This window comes from Aricia agestis, chromosome 1 (genome assembly GCF_905147365.1).
Source record: "Aricia agestis chromosome 1, ilAriAges1.1, whole genome shotgun sequence".
In the NCBI taxonomy this organism is placed as follows: domain Eukaryota; kingdom Metazoa; phylum Arthropoda; class Insecta; order Lepidoptera; family Lycaenidae; genus Aricia; species Aricia agestis.
The window spans coordinates 8,456,470-8,468,765 of record NC_056406.1 but is presented as its reverse complement, the minus strand read 5'-3'; the positions used below and the strand labels follow the sequence as shown (position 1 = coordinate 8,468,765).

Here is a 12,296-nt window from a genome sequence, read left to right as displayed (position 1 = left end):
TAGAGTACGAGCCCGCGAGAGCCAGACCTCGAGGGCTCTTACTCTTGGTCCATCTATTTACATAGTGTAAAATATAGCATAGTATAAATAATAAGTATACGTCGCACACTAAAAACAAAAGTGACGTTATACAAAAACAGTAGTTTTTCAGTATATGGCCATTAAAAAGTTTGGGTACTGTGATCAATATTTAATGCAAATAACTGAAATATAACACGGTAATTAGTTTCACCAACAGTTTGACTATCTGGCTTTTAGTTAAATTTTAAAAACATGCGAGTAATTGAGATAGTTATTTTGAAAATAATAGTTTAAAAAAATTGTCCGTATAATATATAACTTTTGATTTTTGTATTTTTTTCCGTTTTAGAATAAAAACCCAAGTTATAGCTCATCTTTATGATAAAAGTAACATAAATAAAACAAAATTATGTGATAGTAACAAGAAAAAATATTTATTTGGCAAAAATAAAGGAAGTTGCAATCAGTACAATCGAACAACAATCAATATCGAGAGTGTATGAGATATAAAACTATTAGGTATAAAACCCCATTTTTGGCGTAGCACTTATTCAAACTCTTAATAAACATAAAACTAAGAATTAAGTAGGTAACACGAATGAAATAAGTATAAAAAAAGAAAACAATAAACATCTGGTATCAAAATAAAATATTAATTCTTATGTAGACAAAAACCTACTCAATTTTTTTATGAGATCAATCATAACACTGTGACCAGGGTCCAGTTGTCGGCAGCTCTACACGGGGGTCCATGGCCCTGTAAGGAGCTTCTGTATGGGTGGAAGGCCCGAGCGCCCAAAACAAAGCGCTTTTAAAGGGTGTCCAGAAGATAATGGTGTTGCGAATGTTCCGTGGCTATCGTATCATAGCTGGTGATGCAGCACTCGCTCTTGCGGGGACCCGGCCTTGGGACATCGAGGCACAAGGGCTGGTGGAGATTTATTTCCGAGCAGCGGAGATTAAAAGGAGAGGGGAACGGGTGTCACCCGAGCTGATAGCCCGATGGCGCCGCCAGACGCGCATTATCACAATGCGCACCTGGAAAGACAGCCTGGCGTCTCCGACTTACGGACGACGAGTCGTAGAGGCGATTCGGCCTCACATACGACAATGGGTGACACACCAGAGGGGTTCCGTCACGTCATACCGGATGGTGCAGATGTTGACCGGGCATGGCTGCTTTGGTCATTATCTGCACCATACGTCCAGACGAGAGACGACACCCCGGTGCCACCGACCACCCGGTATGATCATGACGACGACACCGCACATCATACGCTCCTGGAATTCCCAGCCTGGGTAGAACAGCGATCACCGGATTAGACCTCACACTCCCGACCATAGTTACAACTATGTTCAGGTCGAGACAAGGCTGGGACGCAGTGGCTACCTTCAGTGAAGATGTAATCTCACAGAAGGAGGCCGCCGAACGGATCAGAGAAGCTGATGTGGCCGCAGAAACGTGATTTTTTGGCTATTTTTGCACGTAATCCATAATGGAAACAGGTAGGCACTTAAAATATTCACAAAATCTTTTATTTTATTCGTACTTTAATATTTAATAAGAAAATTAAAATAAAATAATTCAGGGGGCTCCCATACAAACAAAACACTACGAGTATTTTTTCGCTCTATTATGGTACGGAACCCTTCGTGCGCGAGCCCGGCTCGCACTTGGCTGATTATTTATAATAATATCGATGGTCATTGGTATTAAAAACGTTATTTTATTATTTACCATTTATTTAAAACTACATAGATTTTCGCTGAAACTAAAACCTGTCTACGATATAAAAGGGTGAATTTCCCAAACGGCTTTTTTTTTGTCTTCGTTAAAATTACTATTAAAAAAAGGGAATAATGTTGTAAATTATTTGTTTTACTATTCAATGGGTAGCTATAGGATTGTGGCAAAAATATAATATGCCTAGGACTATTACAAAGGTAGAAATAAATAACTTAAAGATGTATTTTTATCAAATCGGTGCTGTCCCTCTACTTTTTTTACAAACAAAAACGCTTACATACTAGAAAATATGAATAATTTAAGGGTATAACTTATATTATTTCGTAGAACATTAGTTAATCTATTATTATATACCATATTTTATTATATAATTAACGATTATAGTTACTTAGAGGCACAAATGTACTTGTCCTGAGAATTTTCCTCATATCGCTGGATAAAAGTAATTTGAGCATTACTTTTCATCGACGAGTCGGACAGTCTCACCACCCCAATTTTAATTTACTCCTTAGTGTGTGCTTCCACGCAGTCAAGACAGATTTGCATCAAACCGCTGCATATTCGTGCCAACAATATAAGTATGCCATTAATATGCTCTCGGGCAATTATTTTATAATATCGGTGATTGAATTTTATAAATGTAATTAATAGTTTTAAAATTGTTGTTTGGTTCTAATGAGTGTATTAGGTGATTAAGCTTCATTATCTGTAACCAAATTTATCTTAGATATAATACATTTTTTATAATTTCCTAAAAAGTGCGTTTTTTCTCACGTCGCTGCTCTCATATCGGTGTAATCGGTGGTCGTTTTAACCACCGATATGATAATTTACACCGAAATTATAAGAAAAAACGAATCGGTGTCTTAAATCTAATCTCGGTGTTTGGAATCATGACCAACGCAAAGTTTTGTCACATCGGTGAATTGTTTTATCATATCGGTTGATCTAGTTATAGATCGTTAAGTATATAAAGAAATTACAAATGCGCATGATAGTAAAAACGAATGAATGTAAGGATGTATGGATAATTTAAAGTTTTTACTTTATTTTTCTTTTCACATCTAGTTCATTTTAATAAAGACAACGATGATAAATTTTATTATTTTTTTATTCTATATCCCTACATCAAATAACTGGATTTCCCAAACTGCTTTTTTGCGCGGCAATGCTGAAAACTATCTTATTTTTTCAATATATCGTTTTAATTTTTGATTTTAAAAATTAAAACATAACGCTTATAATTTGGGCCTATCTTTATTTTTTTTTAATAATTATTATTTTCATTTTATATAGTTGACTCTTCATAATATTATATCAATTTTACTGTGCTAACTTCTGTAGTTGAGTTTTTATGACACAGCTTAGGTCTGTCGCGGAGAATTTTTAAATTTTGGTGGGATTTACAAAACGTCCTTTCTAATAAATACCATTGATCCCTTAAGCATAAAAAATACGCCATTTGCTTCATTCAGCCACACGCTAACCTGTTTAGGAGGTGGCTGTGGGCTGGGTCGTACCAGTTTCCAGCCAGAAATGAAAGAAAACCGTTTTATCACAAAACTCCCGATTTTATGCAATTTTGGTGAACTTAAATTATCCTACTTATGGCAATAATATTATATTGTTATTTTGAATATCGGTAGAGATTTGGTTTGTTTATAGTTAAGTTAATGTGATGTAACTTTAGTGCACGTAGTTTCTTTTAATGATTATTTTTCTCGCAAATTCCAATTTTGGTGGGTAAGCGGGTGTGTAAAACATTATTTTTACAAAATACCATTGATTCTTAAAGCATAAAAATACGCCATTCACTTCATTCTGTCATAAGCTAACTCGTCTAGGTGGTGGTTGTTGTACCAGTTACCCGTAAACACCTAATCTCCAATTTTGGTGGAAACAAAAATGTCCACCAAAATTGTATAAAAATGCAAGTTGTGGAAATCCACTAAAATATTGTAAAACATTTTAAAAATATTTTAATTTTATTTTAAGTACTCTATTCTTGATCAAAATAAATACATAAATATAATATTATAAAGATAATATTATCATATCGCTGGAATAGTATGACTTGTCATTTCGGTGGTTAAGCTTATCATATCGGTGCACAGAAATAAAAATCGGTACCGGTTTATCATATCGGTGGAAACCAGAATTCAAACTGAATTTTCTCCATAGTCTTAAACGATACGTTAATGATATTAAATTTTGGGAACATTTTGTATCCTAAAGAATACATATACAATCTAAAAAGTATATAAAATATGTATAAATAAAAAAGTTCACCGATATGATAAAAAAATGGTCATTTGTTGAAATTCACCCAAAATATAAATTCCATTCCCAGAGCTGAAAATATTATTTCCATGCATATTTTTTGAGATCGGTTTAGCGGTTAAGTTAGTAAGGTGGTATGAACTATGATGATATCAGACACATACACTTTCCTATTTGTAATATACATCTAATATAATATTACTATCTAACTACTTACATGGACAAATTATATAATTATTGATTTTTCTTTGCATTATGCTACTAAGGCAAAACTTGGAATTTGCATCGCATCGCATCGTAATGTCATTTTTATTATATGAGTTTTATCGCACATAATATATATATATATATATTATGTGCGATGTTGCAAATTCCAAGTTTTGCCTTAGTAGCATAATGCAAAGAAAAATCAATAATAAATATATAATGTAATTTTTATTATATGAGTTTTATCGCACATAATATATATATATATATATATTATGTGCGATAAAACTCATATAATAAAAATGACATTACGATGCGATGCGATGCAAATTCCAAGTTTTGCCTTAGTAGCATAATGCAAAGAAAAATCAATAATTATATAATTTGTCCATGTAAGTAGTTAGATAGTAATATTATATTAGATGTATATTACAAATAGGAAAGTGTATGTGTCTGATATCATCATAGTTCATACCACCTTACTAACTTAACCGCTAAACCGATCTCAAAAAATATGCATGGAAATAATATTTTCAGCTCTGGGAATGGAATTTATATTTTGGGTGAATTTCAACAAATGACCATTTTTTTATCATATCGGTGAACTTTTTTATTTATACATATTTTATGTACTTTTTAGGTTGTATATGTATTCTTTAGGATACAAAATGTTCCCAAAATTTAATATCATTAACGTATCGTTTAAGACTATGGAGAAAATTCAGTTTGAATTCTGGTTTCCACCGATATGATAAACCGGTACCGATTTTTATTTCTGTGCACCGATATGATAAGCTTAACCACCGAAATGACAAGTCATACTATTCCAGCGATATGATAATATTATCTTTATAATATTATATTTATGTATTTATTTTGATCAAGAATAGAGTACTTAAAATAAAATTAAAATATTTTTAAAATGTTTTACAATATTTTAGTGGATTTCCACAACTTGCATTTTTATACAATTTTGGTGGACATTTTTGTTTCCACCAAAATTGGAGATTAGGTGTTTACGGGTAACTGGTACAACAACCACCACCTAGACGAGTTAGCTTATGACAGAATGAAGTGAATGGCGTATTTTTATGCTTTAAGAATCAATGGTATTTTGTAAAAATAATGTTTTACACACCCGCTTACCCACCAAAATTGGAATTTGCGAGAAAAATAATCATTAAAAGAAACTACGTGCACTAAAGTTACATCACATTAACTTAACTATAAACAAACCAAATCTCTACCGATATTCAAAATAACAATATAATATTATTGCCATAAGTAGGATAATTTAAGTTCACCAAAATTGCATAAAATCGGGAGTTTTGTGATAAAACGGTTTTCTTTCATTTCTGGCTGGAAACTGGTACGACCCAGCCCACAGCCACCTCCTAAACAGGTTAGCGTGTGGCTGAATGAAGCAAATGGCGTATTTTTTATGCTTAAGGGATCAATGGTATTTATTAGAAAGGACGTTTTGTAAATCCCACCAAAATTTAAAAATTCTCCGCGACAGACCTAAGCTGTGTCATAAAAACTCAACTACAGAAGTTAGCACAGTAAAATTGATATAATATTATGAAGAGTCAACTATATAAAATGAAAATAATAATTATTAAAAAAAAATAAAGATAGGCCCAAATTATAAGCGTTATGTTTTAATTTTTAAAATCAAAAATTAAAACGATATATTGAAAAAATAAGATAGTTTTCAGCATTGCCGCGCAAAAAAGCAGTTTGGGAAATCCAGTTATTTGATGTAGGGATATAGAATAAAAAAATAATAAAATTTATCATCGTTGTCTTTATTAAAATGAACTAGATGTGAAAAGAAAAATAAAGTAAAAACTTTAAATTATCCATACATCCTTACATTCATTCGTTTTTACTATCATGCGCATTTGTAATTTCTTTATATACTTAACGATCTATAACTAGATCAACCGATATGATAAAACAATTCACCGATGTGACAAAACTTTGCGTTGGTCATGATTCCAAACACCGAGATTAGATTTAAGACACCGATTCGTTTTTTCTTATAATTTCGGTGTAAATTATCATATCGGTGGTTAAAACGACCACCGATTACACCGATATGAGAGCAGCGACGTGAGAAAAAACGCACTTTTTAGGAAATTATAAAAAATGTATTATATCTAAGATAAATTTGGTTACAGATAATGAAGCTTAATCACCTAATACACTCATTAGAACCAAACAACAATTTTAAAACTATTAATTACATTTATAAAATTCAATCACCGATATTATAAAATAATTGCCCGAGAGCATATTAATGGCATACTTATATTGTTGGCACGAATATGCAGCGGTTTGATGCAAATCTGTCTTGACTGCGTGGAAGCACACACTAAGGAGTAAATTAAAATTGGGGTGGTGAGACTGTCCGACTCGTCGATGAAAAGTAATGCTCAAATTACTTTTATCCAGCGATATGAGGAAAATTCTCATGACAAGTACATTTGTGCCTCTAAGTAACTATAATCGTTAATTATATAATAAAATATGGTATATAATAATAGATTAACTAATGTTCTACGAAATAATATAAGTTATACCCTTAAATTATTCATATTTTCTAGTATGTAAGCGTTTTTGTTTGTAAAAAAAGTAGAGGGACAGCACCGATTTGATAAAAATACATCTTTAAGTTATTTATTTCTACCTTTGTAATAGTCCTAGGCATATTATATTTTTGCCACAATCCTATAGCTACCCATTGAATAGTAAAACAAATAATTTACAACATTATTCCCTTTTTTTAATAGTAATTTTAACGAAGACAAAAAAAAAGCCGTTTGGGAAATTCACCCTTTTATATCGTAGACAGGTTTTAGTTTCAGCGAAAATCTATGTAGTTTTAAATAAATGGTAAATAATAAAATAACGTTTTTAATACCAATGACCATCGATATTATTATAAATAATCAGCCAAGTGCGAGCCGGGCTCGCGCACGAAGGGTTCCGTACCATAATAGAGCGAAAAAATACTCGTAGTGTTTTGTTTGTATGGGAGCCCCCTGAATTATTTTATTTTAATTTTCTTATTAAATATTAAAGTACGAATAAAATAAAAGATTTTGTGAATATTTTAAGTGCCTACCTGTTTCCATTATGGATTACGTGCAAAAATAGCCAAAAAATCACGTTTCTGCGGCCACATCAGCTTCTCTGATCCGTTCGGCGGCCTCCTTCTGTGAGATTACATCTTCACTGAAGGTAGCCACTGCGTCCCAGCCTTGTCTCGACCTGAACATAGTTGTAACTATGGTCGGGAGTGTGAGGTCTATCGCCTCTACGACTCGTCGTCCGTAAGTCGGAGACGCCAGGCTGTCTTTCCAGGTGCGCATTGTGATAATGCGCGTCTGGCGGCGCCATCGGGCTATCAGCTCGGGTGACACCCGTTCCCCTCTCCTTTTAATCTCCGCTGCTCGGAAATAAATCTCCACCAGCCCTTGTGCCTCGATGTCCCAAGGCCGGGTCCCCGCAAGAGCGAGTGCTGCATCACCAGCTATGATACGATAGCCACGGAACATTCGCAACACCATTATCTTCTGGACACCCTTTAAAAGCGCTTTGTTTTGGGCGCTCGGGCCTTCCACCCATACAGAAGCTCCTTACAGGGCCATGGACCCCCGTGTAGAGCTGCCGACAACTGGACCCTGGTCACAGTGTTATGATTGATCTCATAAAAAAATTGAGTAGGTTTTTGTCTACATAAGAATTAATATTTTATTTTGATACCAGATGTTTATTGTTTTCTTTTTTTATACTTATTTCATTCGTGTTACCTACTTAATTCTTAGTTTTATGTTTATTAAGAGTTTGAATAAGTGCTACGCCAAAAATGGGGTTTTATACCTAATAGTTTTATATCTCATACACTCTCGATATTGATTGTTGTTCGATTGTACTGATTGCAACTTCCTTTATTTTTGCCAAATAAATATTTTTTCTTGTTACTATCACATAATTTTGTTTTATTTATGTTACTTTTATCATAAAGATGAGCTATAACTTGGGTTTTTATTCTAAAACGGAAAAAAATACAAAAATCAAAAGTTATATATTATACGGACAATTTTTTTAAACTATTATTTTCAAAATAACTATCTCAATTACTCGCATGTTTTTAAAATTTAACTAAAAGCCAGATAGTCAAACTGTTGGTGAAACTAATTACCGTGTTATATTTCAGTTATTTGCATTAAATATTGATCACAGTACCCAAACTTTTTAATGGCCATATACTGAAAAACTACTGTTTTTGTATAACGTCACTTTTGTTTTTAGTGTGCGACGTATACTTATTATTTATACTATGCTATATTTTACACTATGTAAATAGATGGACCAAGAGTAAGAGCCCTCGAGGTCTGGCTCTCGCGGGCTCGTACTCTATGAGATATAATTTACACGTATAATAAGAAATATCCCCTAAGCCAATGAAGTTTTTTGATTCCGAATACCTACTGTTTGGATTCACAAAACTACATTGGCTGTCTCTAGGACGCGACGTGTTTGAAATGGTCACTGAATAATATAACAAAATATGTAAGTAAGTTACGTAGTTCGTTTCATTTACAGCCAAATGCTACGTGAATTAAATTAGTTATTCTATTTGAACAGAGCAAATTTAGTACGCTGTATGTCCCAAGAGAGCATAAAAATTATTACTGTGCAGCAAACTTTGGCTAAGGCATTTTTGTCAGTGTGTCGACGATGAAAGTATCAAAATGGATTATCCGCGGCCTAAAATCTATATCTGGAAACAACCAGATTTACTTTTAATCCATCCAGGGACTTTTATATTTTATCCTTTTATCATTTTCGTTTTAATTTTATTTATTCAGTCTTTAATTTTTATTGAACTGGTTTTACTATTTACCCGACTACAGTCAAAAGGAAGGCTACTGATTACGGCAGTCTATGTATGTACGGTCTATGTGCCTTCGTAGCGGCTAAACTTAAGAGGATTCCACACCGCCCTTTTTTCCATACAAACGTTGTCCCCTGTTTCCTCCCTGGATAATGCTAGTAGAGTTATAATTTTTTTCCTGAATATCTACGGCCACTAATACAATGTCCCTATGTTTTCTTTTTTTTTATAATTTAATTATTAAATAAGATATGAACGTTCAAAAACCCAAAAAAATGGCCAGATTTTCCGCTGTGTTCAAACGTCCAGAAAACAGATTTGGCTAGATTATACAAAAAAAGCAAAACATAGGAACACAGCTCAAGCCTTTTTTTAATCTTTAATGAAAAAAGTACTTAAATCGGTTAAGTTTTGGAGAAGGAATCAGGGGACAACGAATCGTTGATTTCCTGGATTTTCTGCAGTTGTCTCTATCGCGTTCTGCGGTATAGGCTTGAGGTAAGGGAGACAGCTATAGATATTACACGTACTTTTTTTTCATTTCTCTAGCCCCTGTTGTATCCTCTTAAGGCGCTGTGGTTGTTGCAACTACGTAAAATGAGTTTTTAAAATAATGTTTTTTGTAAAGAAACTGTCATTATTTAAGTATAAAAAAGTACCGTTTTAAAATTAAGAAAATTTCCTATACGCAAAGGTACACAATTTAAAAAATTCTGCTCGATAGAAAAAAATCTCAAAGATGACTGTTATAACGCTGTTTTTCATAATTAAATCATTTTATGGCTAAATTACACACTTTCTAGTAAAAACAAAAATGTAGTACATTTGTCGTAACATAACCTAAACGATTTGATATATTTGATTTGTGTAATACTAAAAACAAAAGGTTTTTTTTCTCCTATTTCCTTCGATCACTATATTAGTGATCGAAGCCTATTTCCTATTATCAAAGCGCGTAACCGCCACTGTACAAGGCGCGCTGATATGAATGTTATTTTATGTCCTTTACGTCGATATTCGTACTGACAGACATCGACCTGCTTATGTTAGGGACTACTGGGCCTTAAATAAAAATCGGTACCGGTTTATCATATCGGTGGAAACCAGAATTCAAACTGAATTTTCTCCATAGTCTTAAACGATACGTTAATGATATTAAATTTTGGGAACATTTTGTATCCTAAAGAATACATATACAACCTAAAAAGTATATAAAATATGTATAAATAAAAAAGTTCACCGATATGATAAAAAAATGGTCATTTGTTGAAATTCACCCAAAATATAAATTCCATTCCCAGAGCTGAAAATATTATTTCCATGCATATTTTTTGAGATCGGTTTAGCGGTTAAGTTAGTAAGGTGGTATGAACTATGATGATATCAGACACATACACTTTCCTATTTGTAATATACATCTAATATAATATTACTATCTAACTACTTACATGGACAAATTATATAATTATTGATTTTTCTTTGCATTATGCTACTAAGGCAAAACTTGGAATTTGCATCGCATCGCATCGTAATGTCATTTTTATTATATGAGTTTTATCGCACATAATATATATATATATATATATATATATATATATATATATATATATATATATATATATATATATATATATATATATATATATATATATATATATTTTTTTTTTTTTTTTTTTTTTGCGATGCGATGCGAATTCGCAGTTATATGTTCGAACCACGTTGGAACCCTAAATTAGGCTATAATTTGTCACAATAAAATTATCATGACAGTAGAAGTCAATTCAGACCGCAACGCGACGCGTAGATGCATTTTTAAATTTGTATGGATTTGATAGAATTGAACTGCGTGAGACGTCATGCAAATCTGTCAAATCAGTACAAATTTAGAAATGAATCTACGCGTCGTCACAATAGACATAACTACCAGTAGTTCGACTGCAAAGAAACGGACAGGTTTCAATATCTGTCAAATTCGTCGGGTTTCACTAGGACTATGAATGGATTGTGATTTGTACCTCGCGCTGGCTGATTTAATTTATTTTTAAATATTTAAAATAAAGATTTCAAAATTGGATTCTGACAATTTTAATCGCATGTGCCAAAACACAAACAACAATACGACCAAAGAGGAACACGTCCAGCGAATATGTCATAGTTTTAAATTCGTAGGTAACAAGTTAACAACCCTAGCGACGATTTTCGTCATAATACGTCAAATTTAAAAATTTCAACATCAGTTCTAAGTCGGCATACTCTATCATTCTTTCTACTCTGGCGTCGTGTTGTGGTCTGAATTAACCCTAAAGAGTAATCTGCCGTCAAAAAAATAAAATGGCATACTCACTCACTTTTCTTTCCAGTATCCTCAAAAGAACTACACAGGTTATGCTCCCCAAGAACAAGCATATCGGTACCAATTTCTTCTCTGGATCGATGTCATCGTTCAGTTGGATCAAGGCCTTATCCTGGTCGAGGAATATGATGCTCCCGTTGAGTATCAGGGTTGTAAATTGAACGAAACCTATTTTCATCTCGTCCCTCCAAATTCTGTTTCGCACTAAAATAAAAGGTCAAATAAGAACAAATGCCAGGGGAGTTGCGAGCCCGGGCCCTCGTGAGTCGTGACCCTGCGACAGCTATACTCAATCTGCGGCCCGCCAGGACTTTATCAGTGGCCGAAGTTTAACCATTTTGAAATACACACCCACCGGTAAAATAGTGCAAAGTCGAAGTGAAAGAGGTACATTTTTTCCAAATTTCAAATCGCTAGTTTTCAATAAGAACGTTTTGTTTTAATCCTTAAAATTTTTGGTGGCCAGCGACACCAAGGCCAAAACGCGTTTGTGGCCCGTATATAAAAAAGGTTGAGTACAACTGCCCTAGGAGATAAGTGATGACGGTCGTTTTATAGAATTAGTAGGTATATTGCATGAGCTCACTTAACACGCACGCCCTGGTACTTATTATGATGGCCATGCGTGGCTAAAGATTTCCTTAGTAAGGGCCCTGAAATGTTTTTCAGTACCTAAGAACGTACCTAAGAACCTAGCAATATCTATTTTATATATAAAAATGGATTTTCAAATGTGTTAGTCGCGCTAAAACTCGTAAACGGCTGAACGGATTGGGCTGATT

At 33.4% G+C, this 12,296-nt stretch overlaps 1 protein-coding gene across 1 annotated transcript in view; it reads right to left on the bottom strand.

Annotated features, from left to right (window-relative positions):
- Window positions 1–12,296, bottom strand: part of LOC121729398 (facilitated trehalose transporter Tret1-like) — a 37,724-nt gene that overhangs the window by 10,833 nt on the left and 14,595 nt on the right. Inside the window, exon 5 of the mRNA XM_042117904.1 lies at window positions 11,510–11,718. Coding sequence (XP_041973838.1) covers window positions 11,510–11,718 — 209 coding nt within the window. The remainder of the gene's footprint in view (window positions 1–11,509; window positions 11,719–12,296) is intronic.